At 39.6% G+C, this 16,880-nt stretch overlaps 1 protein-coding gene across 11 annotated transcripts in view; it reads left to right on the forward strand.

The window, feature by feature from the left end:
• Positions 1–16,880, forward strand: part of LOC105219969 (uncharacterized) — an 833,969-nt gene that overhangs the window by 434,616 nt on the left and 382,473 nt on the right. For 10 of the 11 annotated variants that reach the window (XM_054225503.1, XM_054225502.1, XM_054225506.1 and 7 more), the window contains one exon: positions 10,043–10,354. The exons of the other annotated variant lie outside the window; for it this stretch is intronic. In XM_054225503.1, the coding sequence (XP_054081478.1) occupies positions 10,043–10,354 (312 nt within the window). The remainder of the gene's footprint in view (positions 1–10,042; positions 10,355–16,880) is intronic. 11 annotated transcript variants of the gene reach the window in all.

Here is a 16,880-nt window from a genome sequence, read left to right on the forward strand (position 1 = left end):
CGCGTGTTTCGATCAGGAGACAGCCAAGTAGCTTGGTGTATTTTCTAATGCTGAAATCTGCCCCAGCGAAGTCGATCAGCCTCAGGTCGTTTGGCGATGTTTTGTCATGGAGGCTGAATTTTCCGACTGTTGTTTCATCGCCAAGCACGATTTTAACATCGTGGCGGGGGCAGCGCTCATAGGTGCGTTCTAGGCGCTCATAGAAAGCATCTTTGGTCACATCGTCCTTCTCTTCCGTTGGGGCGTGGGCTCAAATATGCGATATGTTGAAGAACCTCGCTTTTATGCGGATTGTGGCTAGACGTTCATCAACCGGGGTGAATGCCAGGACTCCACCACAAATCCAACACCAAATTTGCGCTTCTTTATATAGCCGCTGTAGTAGATGTCACAAGGACCCACCTTCTTCCGTCCTTGTCCCGTCCATCGCACTTCTTGGATGGCGGTGATGTCAACCTTTAGTCGTATGAGGACATCAACCAGCTGGGCAGAGGCACCTTCCCAATTAAGGGTCCGGACATTCCAGGTGCATGCCCTTAAATCAATATTCTTAAAACGTTTGCAGGGGTCGTCATCAAAAGGGGGGTGTCTCATCCGAGGCTTTCGATTTCTCATTGGTACTTCGTTTTTATGTGGTGGGTCCCAAACCCTACGCACAACCGCAGGAGCGGGTTCGCCTTCTCACTTTAGCTCGCCTTCAAGCGGATGGTTATTAGCTACCCAGAGGATACTTGGTCTAAAACCGGTAGTCGTGAGCTGCTTGAATCATTTGGAGAAGAATCGTTTTTGGCCACTCCCAAGTGAATGACAATCAAAAACTTTCCTCACTTACATGAATTTCTACACATGATCCCATCCTCCTTTTATATATATCATGATTTTCGTTATTCTATTGAATTTTATACCGAATATATTGGTCGTATTGTGTTATCTTTATAAAATTACATCAATAAATTGCGAGAGTATAAAATGTTTGGTTGCACCCGAACTTACCCTTTCCTTACTTGTTTTTAAATGAATTTCACTAACCTGCGACTGACTTCTGTACTTCCTCTGGCAAGCGGTGCATTGTTTCTTGCAGATGGGGTGGCCGACGAGACGAATCGAGTGTGGTTCGGTCCGGGAAATGCCGCTGAGACGAATCGAGTCTCAGGCGGTCATTGCCATGCCGTCAATCTGCATAGAAGTTACCACATTCCGAGGTCGACGAGACGACTTGAGTCTAACTCGATCCTGGGTAGATGGTAAATGTGAGAGGCGTCGGTAGTCAGTGCACTTTATTGTGCCGATATTATACGACGCCGGATATTATATATCCTAGCGTCGTATTTTGGGCGACGGGTTGTCCCACGGCCGCTGGTTGTAATCCTGGCAGTATGAGCCGGGAGTAAACGTCCGCTCCCAAACTTGGACGTTCTGTTGGGGATGTTTCCATTTCTTTCGCTTGTGAAGTTCCTTTAAGTATTTGGTCTTCAATCTCTGACAAAAGTGCTGACTTAGGGCCTTTAATTTTTCCATCGGTTCCAGCGGGTTCTCAGTGATTTCTGGTTCTGCCGTTGCTAGTAGGGGAGCACCGACCAGGAAATTACTTGGTGTTAATGGAGTAGGGTCGTTGATGTCATCCGTCATAGAACTTATAGGCGAAGAGTTCAGACAGGCTTCTATTCGAGCTAACAGCGTAGAAAGTTCCTCGAATGTGTACTTCATAGAACCTGACAATTTTTTGAAGTGAATTTTAAATATTTTCACTTCAGCCTCCCACAAGTCCCCCATATGAGGAGCACCTGCAGGAATGAAATGCCATTTTAGGTGGGGTAAATTGCTGGTGTTAGCTATCGCGTCAGCGCATGTCTTCAAGAAGGCTTTGAAATCTTTCTTAATTTCTTTCGATGCTCCAACAAAATTAGTGCCATTATCCGAATAAATGTGATTTGGACAGCTTCGACGTAATACGAATTTTGTGAGAGCACTCATGAATGCAGCTGTAGATAAATTACTAGTGGCTTGAAGATGGATAGTCCTTGTTGAAAAGCAAACAAAAATGCATACATATCCCTTTGTTATCAGGCAAACTCAGCCTGTATAGTTTTTGATGTCGATTGGACCAGTGAAATCTACTCCGGTCGACTCATAGGGCCTTGCAAGATTTGTTCGTGGCGAGGAAAGTGATGCCATAACTTGTGTTTTTTTATATAAAACGCAGATATTACAATTATGTATCACTGTGCGAATTAGGTTCCTTGCCTTTAGAATCCAAGATTGCATACGTAAAAGCCGCAGGACTAGTTGATTACCTCCGTGAAGTGAAGTAATATGAATAAATTTGACCAATAATTTTGAAAATCGACAGTTGTGTTGTAGTATAATTGGGTGCTGCTCATCGAAGCTGAGGGAGGGAGCGTTGGTTAAGCGTCCTCCTACTCTTATGACTCCGTTATCATAAACAAAGGGATTTAATGATAGAAGCGAAGATTTATTATTGATAGGTACATTTTTGGTTAAATCTGAGTACTCAGAAGAAAAATTTGCCTTCGGAGTTAACTGAATAAGTCTGTGTTTAACAAAAGTACTGGTAGTTGACCACCGTTTGACGAGCTCATGCGTAGTCTGCATGTCCAGCGCTCTTGCGCAGGTGGACCATGGACTACCAATACGCTCCCATTCCGACGTCAATGTAGCTAGGGTACCCTCCTTTGCAAGCTTGTCCGCTATACAGTTACCAACGATCCCTCGGTGTCCGGGTACCCACACTAGTCGGATCTCAAAAAAGCTAGAAGCTATTGATAAGGATTTAAGACACTCCTTAACTAGCACAGAGCGTACCGTCATCGAATCCAATGCCAGTATTGCCGCCCTGCTGTCGGAGTGAATACGTACCTCTCTATAGAGGTCACCATACGGAGCAGTGCGTCCACTGCCACTTTAATCGCAGCGACCTCTGCTTGGAAGAAACTACAGTAGTCAGGTAGCCTAAAGCTGGTATTGATAGAGAGCTTTCTGCAGAAAACTCCCCCACCCACCTTTCCCCTTAGCCTCGATCCATCCGTGAAAAAGCTGACTGCACTTCTCCTCCATTGACTTCTTCCTTCCCACATATCCCTCGTAGGTACATGTGCAGAGAAGAAACCTCTCGGGGATGGTTCCGCGGTGCAGTGGTCCAAGTAGTCAGGGATGCAATCGAACCGACGGAGAATTTCCCCTGCTTGGGACCGATCATATACTCAGCGTCTCTGAGTCTGACAGCGACCTTTGCCGCAGTGCATCTACCGGCGATATCCACAGGTGCGACGTGTAAGATAGCATTCAAAGCCATAGTTGGTGTTGTTCTTGGCGCTCCGCTGATTCCAATGAGAGCCGCTCTTTGGACACGTTCCAGCTGTTTAGCTAGTGTGACTTTCTCGAGTGCCCTCCACCAGACGACAACGCCATACAGCATTATAGGTTTATTAATGGTCTCATACAACCATAAAACCACTTTCGGTGAGGGGCCCCACCTTTTTCCAATAGCCCCTCTACAGGAATAGAGAGCTACCGAAGCCTTTCTTACCCTCTTCTCAATGTTCGGCTTCCATAAGAGCTTCCAATCAAGAATAAGCCCCAGGTATTTCACCTTGTCCGCAGGTTGCAGACTGGAGCCTCACATTGAGGGGAGAGTGGCATTAGGAATTTTATATCTTCTAGTGAATAAGACGAGTTCCGTTTTACTCGGGTTTATGGCCAAGCCACTTCTATGCGCCCAGCGGGTAACCACTTCTAGGTAACCTTGGGTCATCTCATAAACGGTATTCAGGAATTTACCTTTAACCAAAAGGGCTACATCATCAGCATAGGCCGTCACTCGATAGCCTTGATTTTCAAGTTCCCCCAGTAGGTCGTTCACTACCAGGATCCAGAGCAAAGGGTAGAGAACGCCGCCTTGCGGGGTACCCCTATTTACAGTCCGAAGCGCATTTGCACTTCCCCACTCTGCAAAGACAGTTCTGTCGCTGAGCAGACTGTAGATGAGATGCTTAAGGTTCGCTTCTACCCCAAAATCGTCTAATGCACCAATGACCGCTTCCGGTCTAACATTATTAAAGGCTCCCTCGATATCGAGGAAGGTACCTACCTCGTAATCATTATTTAAAAGGGCTTCCTCTATCCACGACACTACAGAGTGTAAGGCGGTGTCCACCGACCTACCCTTACAGTAGGCGTGTTGAGCTTTAATAAGTTTATTTCTGGGGATTTTGCTCCCTTATGTACAGATCCATGAGCCTCTCCAGCGTCTTCAAGAGGAACGAGGAGAGGCTAATAGGCCTGAAATCTTTTGCAGTAACATGAGAGCTTTTACCAGCCTTCGGGATGAAAGACACCTTAACCTGCCTCCAAGCCTCCGGAATATGACCCAGTCTGACGCAGTTCGCGAAGATCGGGCCCAGCCAGCTGCATGATACCTTGGCCGCTCGCTGTAGCGGCGCAGGTATAATGCCATCTAGTCCGGGGGACTTGAAATGTTTGAAAGAGTTCAACGACCAGGTTAGGTGGCGATCATCCAGAAGGCTTTCGAAGGCGCTTTCACCCCCTTGAAGCTCTCCGAGGGAAGCTCTTTCCGCTATTTGGTTTTTTGGGAAATGAGCATCCAAAAGTAGCTTTAGTGGCTCCTCACTGCTCGAGGTCCACTCACCAGCACCGTTCCTCAAGTAACCCACGGATATTGGGCTCTTGGCCAGAATACGCCTAAATCTCGAGGACTCCTGGCAGCCCTCCACGCTTTCGCAGTAGGCTCTTCAAGAAGACCGTTCTGCCTTCTTTATTTCGGACTTAAAAATGGCAAGTCCGACCTTATACAAAGCCCAGTCGTCAGCTAGACCACTTTTACGGGCTTTATTGAAGAATCTTCGACTAGAAGATCTGAGCTCCGAAAGTTCCGACGTCCACCAAAGAGGTTTCCCTTTGCCTTTCTGAGATCTCAGTGGACAGGAACTTTCAAGGGCTAACCTGCACCCAGAGCTGAAAACTTCGACACACTCATCAATCGCGTTGGCCGAGAGAACTGAGTCTCATGGAGGCGCGGCCGGAAGAGCTGAGCGAAGCTTCCTGCAATATAGAACCAAATTTGTGTTCCTAAAGTTCCTAAAAGGTTTGCGTACTGGACAAGCTCTGTCCAGGTTGAAACTGATATACCTATGGTCCGAGAAGGAGTGATCATTGAGAACCTTCCACCCTGAGATCAAAGGTACGATGTCTCTAGATACCAAGGTAAGGTCGAGGACTTCCTCCCTACCCGCAGTCACGAACGTAGGGGAGTTCCCCCTATTGCATATAAATAAGTCAACACTACTAATAAAATCAAAGAGCGACTCACCTCTAACATTTATGTCCGAGCTTCCCCAGACCGTATGTCTCGAGTTGGCATCCGAGCTAATGATGGCGTTGACTCTCCTTCGCCTGGCCTCCCAGGGAGCCTCTCTCAGTAAAACGGGAGGTGGTTCCACCTCGTCGTCGTGCGGCATATAAGCCGAGATTAGCTAGAGTTCTCCGGCATCACCCTCCAATCTGGAGTCACAACGTCTCCGTTACTGAAATTGGGTAAAAGAAAAACGTTACACATTACGGACAAGCATGCGAACTCTGTGTCCGAGTGGGATGATGCCCGTTTGGGCATCAATTCCCTCCTCTCCCGCTCCTGGAGGTAGTGGGACATCAGATTTGGCATCGGTCGGGAGGACCCGAAGGACCACCTTTTTAGAATGGTGTTAACCCACTTTTAGTAATTTTCAACCTAACCTTTGTATGGGAGGTGGGCGTGGTTATTATCCTATTTCTTTCATTTTTGGACTGTATAAGGAAATGGGTAAAAAAACGACTGCAGAAAGTTTGGTTTATATTGCTCTATTGGTTTCCGAGATATGTACAAAAAACCTATTTCAAAAAAAATATATCCGGATATGCCCCTTCCTAGTGCCATCCTTTGTACGAAATTTTACTTTTATAACTTTATTTATGACTTAGTTATGACATTTTATGTGTTTTCGGTTTCCGCCATTTTGTGGGCGTGGTAATGGGCCTATTTCATTTTCATTACCAAGAGTCATTTTCAATACCAAGAGTGCTAAGGATCTTTTATTTCTGTGTGACACAAACAACCGTTATGTGAACATAACTATAATACTCTGTGCAACATGTTACATGAGTTACATATGTACATAAATATGAAGGTTTCTATTAATTCAATTAATATTTAAAACTAAATAACTTATTTTTATAATATATAGATAGTGAAAATAAGTTATTCGTCTTTTTTCAAAATGTTCTGATGGAGTCTCTCGCCTTTTTCGTTACTCGAGAAGTTGTGCAATTGTTATGCAATAATGTATTATTTCTTATTATTCTTCTTCTTTATTTATTCCGCTTTATCACTTGCTGTAGATGAGTTTGCGTCGTAAAGACATGGTACAAACGAAATTCAGGCTGTTTTGAAAAAAAAACCGAGTGGGGTTGCACTCCGGGAGTGCAGGCAGAAGTGAAAACTTGAATTTATGGGCGTTAGGCACTTTTTTGGGTGAGCATTTTTAGGTGCATGAGAAATTGTATATAAAAAATCAAGTTTATCAAAGCAATGTGGGCACTTTTTGAATGGACATGAAGTATAATAATATAGAAACTATATTCGAAGGAAGTGGTTTTATTTAAATGAGTAAATATTATTAAATTGTAAATACAAAATTTATCAATTCTCATCCATTATTTCAACAACTCTTACATCAGCATTTTCATCATTATTATCAGGATTTTCATCAAATTCTAAAACTGAAACAATAGGTCTATGGTAATTAAGATATGAAATGAGCAATTTTGATTTAAATCTATTTATATATCTTGTGAATACTGCATCAATAGTAGTTTTGTATTTTGTTATGCTAAGATTGCGATCATTGGACATCGTTAAATCAAATTCTTCATATAAAAATTCAATTCATTATTGATTTTTGACAGTTTATGTTGAAATCTCCACTCAAAATCATAGGATAATGATCAAATCTTCTATTATTTTTCATCATAAATAGTGCGGAAGCAGCTTTAGAATAAATAAATAAATTTGAATACAAGAACTCTCGTATTGCTTGTAAAGACTGTTTTGGTGAAATATAAACGGCAGCCATTATTGCTGTTTGTCCATTAGAATGGCATTGGGAAATACATATATCACCACTATTCGAAGCATTAGTGCTAAACATACTGGTATATCTCGCATGCACTTCCAAATGATCTGTAGAAAATGTGGCCCTAGTATCATCGGACCGATGATAAATAGCCACCCCACCTGCTGGACGATTGTCTCTTTTGAAACTTGCTATAATGTTGAAATTTGGAATGTCAATGGTTTCTTCGTTACTCACATGAGTTTCTGATAATATTAACACACTCATTTTCTTAACAAGAGCATCAACTGATAGGTCATGTACATGTCATCGTAAGCTTTGACAATTGAATGAAAAAATAGATAACCATTTTCTGTAGAAATTAAATCAATAAATGTCAAATGAAATATTTAAATAAATAAATTTTCCATTTAATATTCATTTATAAAATAAATATAAACAAGTAAGGAAGGGCTAAGTTCGGGTGTAACCGAACATTTTATACTCTCGCAATTTATTTATTTAACTTTATTTATATTATATAATACACAATTTGACCCACATATTCGTCATATATATTGTTTAAAGTCCATTGAAAGTTGGAAACCATAATATTAGGTTAGAAGCACCGAGGTCCTCGTGTTCGATATATGGGGCCTTGAAAACCTATGGTCCGATTTCGGCGATTTTTAGAATGGGGCTGCCACACTATTAACATAGTATTTGTGCAAAGTTCTGCACCGATATCTTCACTAATACTTACTTTATACATATATTGTAAAGTAAACGATTCAGATTGTCAGATAGGAAGTAGGCGTGGTTGTGAAGCGATTTGGCCTATTTTTACAACATATCATTGGGATGTAAGGAAACTATTACAAACCAAGTTTCATTGAAATCGGTCGAGTAGTTCCTGAGATATGGTTTTTGACCCATAAGTGAGCGACGCCACGCCCATTTTCCATTTTGTAAAAAAATCTGAGTGCAGCTTTCATCTGCCATTTCTTATGTGAAATTTAGAGTCTCTGTCGTTTTTCGTTAGTGAGTTAACCCACTTTTAGTAATTTTCAGCCTAACATTTGTATGGGAGGTGGGCGTGGTTATGATCCGATTTCATTCATTTTTGGACTGTATTAGGAAGTGGCTAAAAAAGACGACTAAAAAAAGTTTGGTTTATATAGCTCTATTTATTTGCGAGATATATACAAAAAACCTATTTGGGGGCGGGGTCACGCCCACTTTTTAAAAACAATTACATCCAAATGTGCCCCTCCCTAATAGGATCCTATGTTCCAAATTTCATTTTCATAACTTTATTTATGGCTTAGTTATGACACTGTATAGGTTTTCGGTTTCCGCCATTTTGTGGGCGTAGCAGTGGACCGATTTTGCCCATTTTCGAAAGCAACCTTCTCAGGGTGCCAAGGAACATATGTTCCAAGTTTCATTAAGATATCTTAATTTTTACTCAAGTAAAAGTACAGACGGACAGACGGACGGACGGACAGACGGACGGACAGACATCCGGATTTCAAATCCACTCGTCATCCTGATCATTTATGTATAGTTAACCCCATATCTAGCTCATATATTTCTTGGTGACACAAATAACCGTTAGGTGAACAAAACTATTATACTCTGTGTAACAGGTTGCGAGAGTATAAAAACTCTCAATCTTGTCTGTCGCGGGGGCACGAACGAATTCCCATGCAAAGACTGCGTATAGTATACATATATTATAAGAATACACGCGGTGTATATCAGAGAACTGCAATTATTCCATTTTTTGAGTCATTGGTTGAGTAACATAAAAAATAGTATTAGTGCATATAAGTCAAAACTCATCAAACACTAATATCCACTAAAACACATTTAGGCACAGCACACAAAGCGAGAGTATGAATAATGAGTAAGTTTCTCTTGATACGTTTCGTTGAAGTGCTCAATTGTCTCATGAGACAATAATTCAGTCAAGCTAAACCAAAATGAGCTATACCACCAAAAAAACACCAGGAGTATAGCTGAATGAATAAAGTGATACGAATATGATCAATGAATAAGTGAGTAAAATCAAATTGTTACTATAAACTCATTTGAGTCATAAATTGACGGCACATATAAGTATAGAAATACTATGAGTTTTTTTGGTTTCGTGGAAATGAGTCTTAGTCATTTGTGATATTAGTATTAGTACTCATTAGCACTAATTTATTTGGCTCATGAGTTAGTGCACTAATTTCATTAGTACTCAATCTGGTATATATCTGTGCAAATTCTCAGCTGTCGCGAAAACGGCGTAAAATGCTCATCCACAAATGTGCCTAACGCGCCATAAGAAGTTTTCACTTCAAAAATACTTTCGCAGAAGATATTCAGAGTGGTAAATAACTTTATCAATTTCTAAAGCAATTTCGCAATAAATCCAGGGCAATTAGTGCCACGAATTACTTTAGCACAGTAACACCAAAAAAAAAATTGATGATGAATTGACCGACGCAATATAAAATCAACAAAACAGCTTTAGCAGTCATGAAAATTCACTTAACACAAATACATATGTAGTAATGAGATCCAAATAAACCCATTTCATATCTCTACAAATGCCATTGATTTATTTTAAAATTATTATTATTTTTATTATTTTAAAATTAAAAATTTCCAGAGTGAAAGCAAGTGGGAAGAGTTGCTGACTATAAGTATACTGACAATTTTTGGATAGTCATTCTTTCGAGCATGCGTTCTCTTGTATGAATACAATTAAAAGTAAAATAAGAACCCAACTAAGAAATGAGTATTTAAAGCCTAGTTAAAAACTTAAGAAACAAGTTATTAACCAAATTTATCTAAACTCTCTAAAACCATTCTATTATTCATCATTGATTGTTATTAAAAATTAATAAATTGTTTTAATTTTACAGGTTACAGTATAAAACTAAAGATGCCATTCCAAGAAAACGATATTATATTCCAAAACGCCTTTAAAGTGAAAATAGCAAGGATTATTACGGACACCACAACCAAAGATATACTTCAAATTTCAGTTGATGTCATTAGCGAAAGTTTAGTCGGCCAAATTTTCTCAATTTTAATTAGTAATTGTGGTATACCATGTAGTGCTGCTAGATCCACCGTTATGAGACCCTTACTACCATATATTGGAGATACCATTACTTTTTTGTTGCCATTAATGCAGGATGTCTCCAACAAGCGCCAAAAATTTAAGTGCGACGGTAATTTTTAACTTTTATTATTTACATCCTATAATCGTATGAATGTATTTCATATTTCGTATAGCCATGTATTTATAATCCAGCAAGTCCCGCCCTATACGCTATTGATGTTGTAATAGTAGATAGATTGTTTATTGTAAATCAAATTATTCCTTTGACAGTTTTAATATCTTGCTTAATATCTAACCATTATATAGGGGGATTGGTAAGTTTAATTTCCAATTATCATTTCCCAAAGTATTTCAAAACCTGATTATATTTTGAAATATTAAGTGCCCCCCTTTAAGTACGTTTCCCGCTGACAATATTTTGCGGCATCGTGTTTTCTCTAAATTTACATATAAAATTCCCCGCTTAAGAGCATCCGCAATATCACATTTTATTGAATGCATTCGTTACTTTTAAAATATGATTTCACGATTTCATACGAGCCGTAATGGTGGTGAATACCAAAATTAGTATACATACCCAACATACCTGAATACACATGTACAGTTAATGTACTGTGTATAATATTTTTGTTCACTTGTGTTTGGGTTGTTGTCGTATTTCAGCGATAACTTTAGTAAAACGTAAGATATCCCTGCATTGTAGAATTTTCTGCCCGTCTGACCATTCAGCCATTTGGTCAATCAAAAATTAAAAAAAAAAATCTTGAAATATTTATAAATCTTGGTACACTTAACCTTTGGGACTATCAGAAGGTTGGAATTGTGATGTAATTTTAATAAGATAACACAATTTTTTTTCATACATTTCTTTATTTATTGAATCTGCTCTTTGGAGCCCAACAATAAGTTATAAAATCTTAATTCTAATTAAAACTAGACAAGCTCAACCAATTGATTGAGTTGTTTTGGTGAAACGTTGCTACTCAGTGTGCTGACAAATCTCTTCTTTTTAGACGTGAGTGATTACAAGAATGTAATAAAGCATTAGCCAATGGGTTTGGGTGATCTCGGTGTTTGGATAAATATTTGTTTCTGCTGTTCTCTACTTCTTTCTTTACCATGAGAATACCAAAATCTTTATGGATATTTTCATTACGCATGTACCATGGTGAGCACGTGATTGTTCTAAGCATTTTTGGTTGGAATCTCTGAATTATATCGATATTGGTTGCACAGGTCGTACCACACAGTTGGATGTCGTACATCCAAATCGGCTTTATTACCGCGTTATACAGAGGTAGTCAAAATTATTTACACATCGGACGTTTTTTACAAGTTTCACAGAAAAAGCACTTGCTTGTTGTTGCAGGGTAACAAAATGATGTTGTTGTAAACCCTGTTTTATTCCTGAGGGAATTAAGTCAGTTTGGCAAGAATAGCTAGAAATTTGGCGGATATATAAGCAAATGAACTGAAGACTCTCAGTAGTCAAAAGTATTTACACACATTTTTTTGCGTCAATAGTATTAACACGCGGCGATTTAGCCTTTATCCTTGGATTTGGTTATGCAAGAGTAGTAATTGGATTCTATTGCATTCATAACAACCTAACTCAGCCTTAAAATATAAAAATTGGTAAATAAAATGTCGAAAACAAAGGAATTATCGATTATATCTAGATTGGAGACAGTTACTAAGTTTAAGACTGGGGTTTCGGCTTCGGAGTTAGTTAAAATTTATAGAATTTGATGGAATACTGTTTATAATCTTATTAAAAAGAAGGAGACGAACAATTGCAAGGATACTTTAAAGAGAACAGGCCAGAAAACTGTGATAACTGATAATGCAGAAAATTAGTAGGAACTGTCTTACAAAATCCCACAATTAGTCCTGTTAATATTGCAGTAGCATCGAATCAGCATATTGCTTGAACAGTCAATGATGCTACACTGCTAAGGACATTTAAAAATAGTAACATAAATACTTACGTTGTGTATAAAGTTGACCACTTTCGAATCCAAAAAAGCTTTATTTCCGAAACCAAAAAAGCGATATGCCTCTCAGATTGCATCCTAAAGGTTGTCGTGGGCAGATAAGGCTAAATTTTAGTTCCAGGGCTTCTTTAGTAAACGCTTTATGCATTTACCACGTGAAATGAAGAATAATGCAGTTTAGACGCTAAATAGTGTCGGGAGTGACATTATGATTTTTTGGGAAATTTTTCTTACTTCTGTTTTGGAGATTTGGTATTAATTTAGGGACCCTAAATCATCCGGATATATCAGAATTCACATAGCCATGTCATTGTAGAGGTCCGTCGGCCTTTTCCAACTATTGACAATATTTTACAACAGGACAATACTCCATTTCATGAAGGATCTTTACATACAAAAGTTTTAAATGAAGCAAGTCAAGTTGACCTCCGCACAGCCCTGACCAAAACTTTAGTCAAAATGGTTGGTCTTTCGTTAAATATCAGAGGACAATTGATATAAAAAAATCAAATGCTCTCCTAATACTTTTGATGCTATAATTGAGCATTTGTTTCGGCTCACTAAAGCTGTGTCATGCCACACTTTATCGAACGCCTGAGCCACACCTAGAAATATAGCGAACAGTACTCTCTATACTCGAACGCCCTTCTGATTTCGTTAGTATTTCTATTTACTTGTTGGTGGGTTGGTATTACATTATTTTCAGGGAGGAAAGGAGACATCTTTGATAGTAACACCTTTTCAAATATTTTAGAAAGACAGGGCAGAAGACTGATTGGTCTGTATGAAGACGGCTGTGTCAAGTCTTTACCTGGTTCGTCTATCATGATGATCTGCGACTTTTTCCATGAAATTGGATAGTACCCGAAACTGAGAATAGCGTTAAAGAGCAAGGAGAGTACTGTTAAAGCAATATTTGGTAACTCAATTAGCATTTTTGGAGTAATTTCATCATGTCCTGCCGACTTTTAGCATTTAGGATTTAGCTCTTTTATGATTTTAATAATTTCAGAAGATGACTTTTGAATAGACTCAAGCGACTCAATTAGGTTGAAATACCTTTTATAAGTGATTTGCAAAACAATTTGCCTTACCCTCGTCACTTCGTGCCCAGTTTCCACCCAAGCCTCTAATAGGTAAATTGGAGTCGACTGGAGTCTTCATTGACTTTTGGGCTTTCCAAAGAGAATTTCGTTTGTTTGAATTTGGACACAGCTTTTCTTTTAGAAGCCAATTTAAATTTGCTGCTCTGAACTTCATACAAGTTACTTTACTCGCTATATGTTTCCGCCACGTAAGCCTTCGATCCAAGTGAATCCCAAGATAAGTTACTTCATTCGCTTGGGGTACTAATACATTGTTTATTTTAACTGTCCGACATGTTTCTGGTCTTAGAGAAAATGTAACATGCTTGCATTTTTGCTCATTAATATTTATACGCCAGTTGGCTAGCCATTCTTCGACACAAGTTAAGTGCTCCTCTAATACTCTTGATGCTCTAATGGGGCATTTGTTACGGCTTACTATGGCTGTGTCATCCGCAAAAGTGCATGTCAATACGTTATTAGCTATTGGAATGTCTGCTGTATATATTATGTACAGAGTAGGGCCTAATACACTGCCCTGAGGTACACCAGCCCTTATTGTTCGTTCTTCTGATATGAAATCTGCTACTTTAACTGTAAATTTCCTATTTCTTAAATATGACTCCAATGTTTTATGCAATTCGTAAGGTAAAACGTTTTTGATTTTCCATAAAAGGCCTTAATGCCAGTCCTTATCGAACGCCTGAGCTACATCGAGAAAAATAGCTGAACAGTACTCTCTGTGCTCGAATGCTTTCCTGATTTCGTTTGTAAATATATTCACTTCCTTTACGGTGCCATGTTTAGCACGAAACCCTAATTGGTTGGTTGGTATTATATTATTTTCGTGGAGGAAAGGAGACATTTTTAATAGTAAAACTTTTTCGAATATTTTGGAAAGACATGGTAAGAGACTTATTGGTCTGTAGGAAGACGATTGTGTTAAGTCTTTTCCAGGTTTATCTATCATGATGATCTGCGACTTTTTCCACGAAATTGGATAGTACCCGAAACCAAGAATTGCATTAAAGAGCAAAGAGAGCACTGATATTGGCAACTTAAAATTGTTTTTTGGGCCATTGGGTTGAAATACCTTTTCTAGGTGATTTGCAAAGCAATTTGACACATTTAAAGTTTTGTTCATAAATTTGAGTGCAGCCCTTCTGTAACATCTTTATATGGAATATATGAAATTTAAGGTTTATGGAGTGAGATTTGAACTTCGCCAAATATTTATAGTTGCTATATAAAGTTCATCAATACAAACAGAACATAGGATCATAGTTGGTTCGAATCGCTTAATGCAGACTAATTTTATATATGTACATCAGAGAACTGCAATTATTCCCTTTTTTGAGTCATTGGTTGAGTAACACAAAAACTAGTATTAGTGCATATAAGTCAAAAATCATCAAACACTAAGATCCACTAAAACACATTTACGCACAGCACACAAAGCGAGAGCATGAATAATGAGTAAGTTTCTCTTCATACGTATCGTTGAAGCGCTCAATTGTCTCATGAGCCAATAATTCAGACAAGTCAAACCAAAATGAGCCATACCACCAAAAAAACACCAATAGTAAAGCTAAATGAATTAGTGATACGAATATGATCAAAGTAAAACTGACGAAGGCTGTGCCGCCGCTAGGCAAAAGTGCCCTGCGGGAAATGACTAACGATGTGTTTTGTTCTTTGATGTCGTGTATTACATTTAATGTTTTAAGTTAATTAATGACAGTAAAGTTAATACTTTTAGGTTCTAATATATTTCTTTTAATAGTAATATATTGAAAATAAATAAAGACGCACGAAAATGCATGAATTAAATAAATGGTTAGACACGGTGCTCTGCGCTTAGTGGTCAATTTATTCTGGTTTTTCTTTTTCAAACTACTTCTATTTTTACTTATGCTAGTACCGACGCGCAGGTCAGTTGTTTTCCAAATCTTATGTGTACTTATCTACTTCTAACAAAGGAAGGGAAATATTTATGGTTTTGGGACTATTTGTATTTACATTCTATTGTTCTGATTTGTACTGATAATCATAAGTATTTGTACATATGTGTGACTATCTATAACTAGTACTTATATGTATGTGATTGGCGTTGCAACCGTTTAGCCGGTTATAGCCGAATCGACGATAGTGCGCCACCTGTCTCTCTCCTTTGCAGTTCGGCGCCAGTTGGAGATCCCAAGTGTAACCAGGTCGCTCTCCACCTGGTCCCTCCAACGGAGTGGAGGCCTTCCCCTTCCTCGGCTTCCTCCGGCGGGTACTGCATCGAACACTTTCAGGGCTGGAGTGTTTTCGTCTATTCGGACAACATGACCTAGCCAGCGTAGCCGCTGTCTTTTTATTCGCTGAACTATGTCAATGTCGTCGTATAACTCGTACAGCTCATCGTTCCATCGTCTGCGGTATTCGCCGTTGCCAATGTTCTGAGGACCATAAATCTTGCGCAAAATTTTCCTCTCGAAAACTCCTAGTGTCGTCTCATCTGATGTTGACATCGTCCAAGCTTCTGCACCGTAAAGCAGGACGGGAATGATAAGTGACTTGTAGAGCTTGATTTTGGTTCGTCGAGAGAGGACTTTACTGTTCAATTGCCTACTCAGTCCAAAGTAGCACCTGTTGGCAAGAGTTATTCTGCGCTGGATTTCGAGGCTGACATTGTTCGTGTTGTTGATGCTGGTTCCCAGGTATACGAAATTATCTACGACCTCGTAGTTATGACTGTCAACAGTGACGTGGGAGCCAAGACGCGAATGCGCCGACTGTTTGTTTGATGACAGGAGATATTTCGTCTTGTCCTCATTCACCTCCAGACCCATTCGCTTCGCCTCCTTATCCATGCGGGAAAAAGCAGAACAAACGGCGCGGTTGTTGCTTCCGATGATATCAATATCATCGGCGTACGCCAGAAGCTGTACACTCTTGTAGAAGATTGTACCTTCTCGGTTTAGCTCTGCAGCTCTTATAATTTTTTCCAGCATCAGGTTAAAGAAGTCGCACGATAGTGAGTCACCTTGTCTGAAACCTCGTTTGGTATCGAACGGCTCGGAGAGGTCCTTCCCAATCATGACGGAGCTTTTGGTGTTGCTCAACGTCAATTTACACAGCCGTATTAGTTTTGCGGGGATACCAAATTCAGACATCGCGGCGTAAAGGCAACTCCTTTTCGTGCTGTCGAAAGCAGCTTTAAAATCGACAAAAAGGTGGTGTGTGTCGATCCTCTTTTCTCGGGTCTTTTCCAGGATTTGGCGCATGGTGAATATCTGGTCAGTTGTCGATTTTCCAGGTCTAAAGCCACACTGATAAGGTCCAATCAGTTTGTTGACGGTGGGCTTTAGTCTTTCACACAATACGCTCGATAGAACCTTGTATGCGATATTTAGGAGGCTGATCCCACGGTAATTGGCGCAGATTGTGGGATCTCCCTTTTTATGGATTGGGCAGAGCACACTGAGATTCCAATCGTCAGGCATGCTTTCTTCCGACCATATTCTGCAAAGAAGCTGATGCATGCACCTTATCAGTTCTTCGCCGCCGTATT

The sequence above is a fragment of the Zeugodacus cucurbitae genome, chromosome 2 (genome assembly GCF_028554725.1).
Source record: "Zeugodacus cucurbitae isolate PBARC_wt_2022May chromosome 2, idZeuCucr1.2, whole genome shotgun sequence".
Taxonomy (NCBI): Eukaryota; Metazoa; Arthropoda; class Insecta; order Diptera; family Tephritidae; genus Zeugodacus; species Zeugodacus cucurbitae.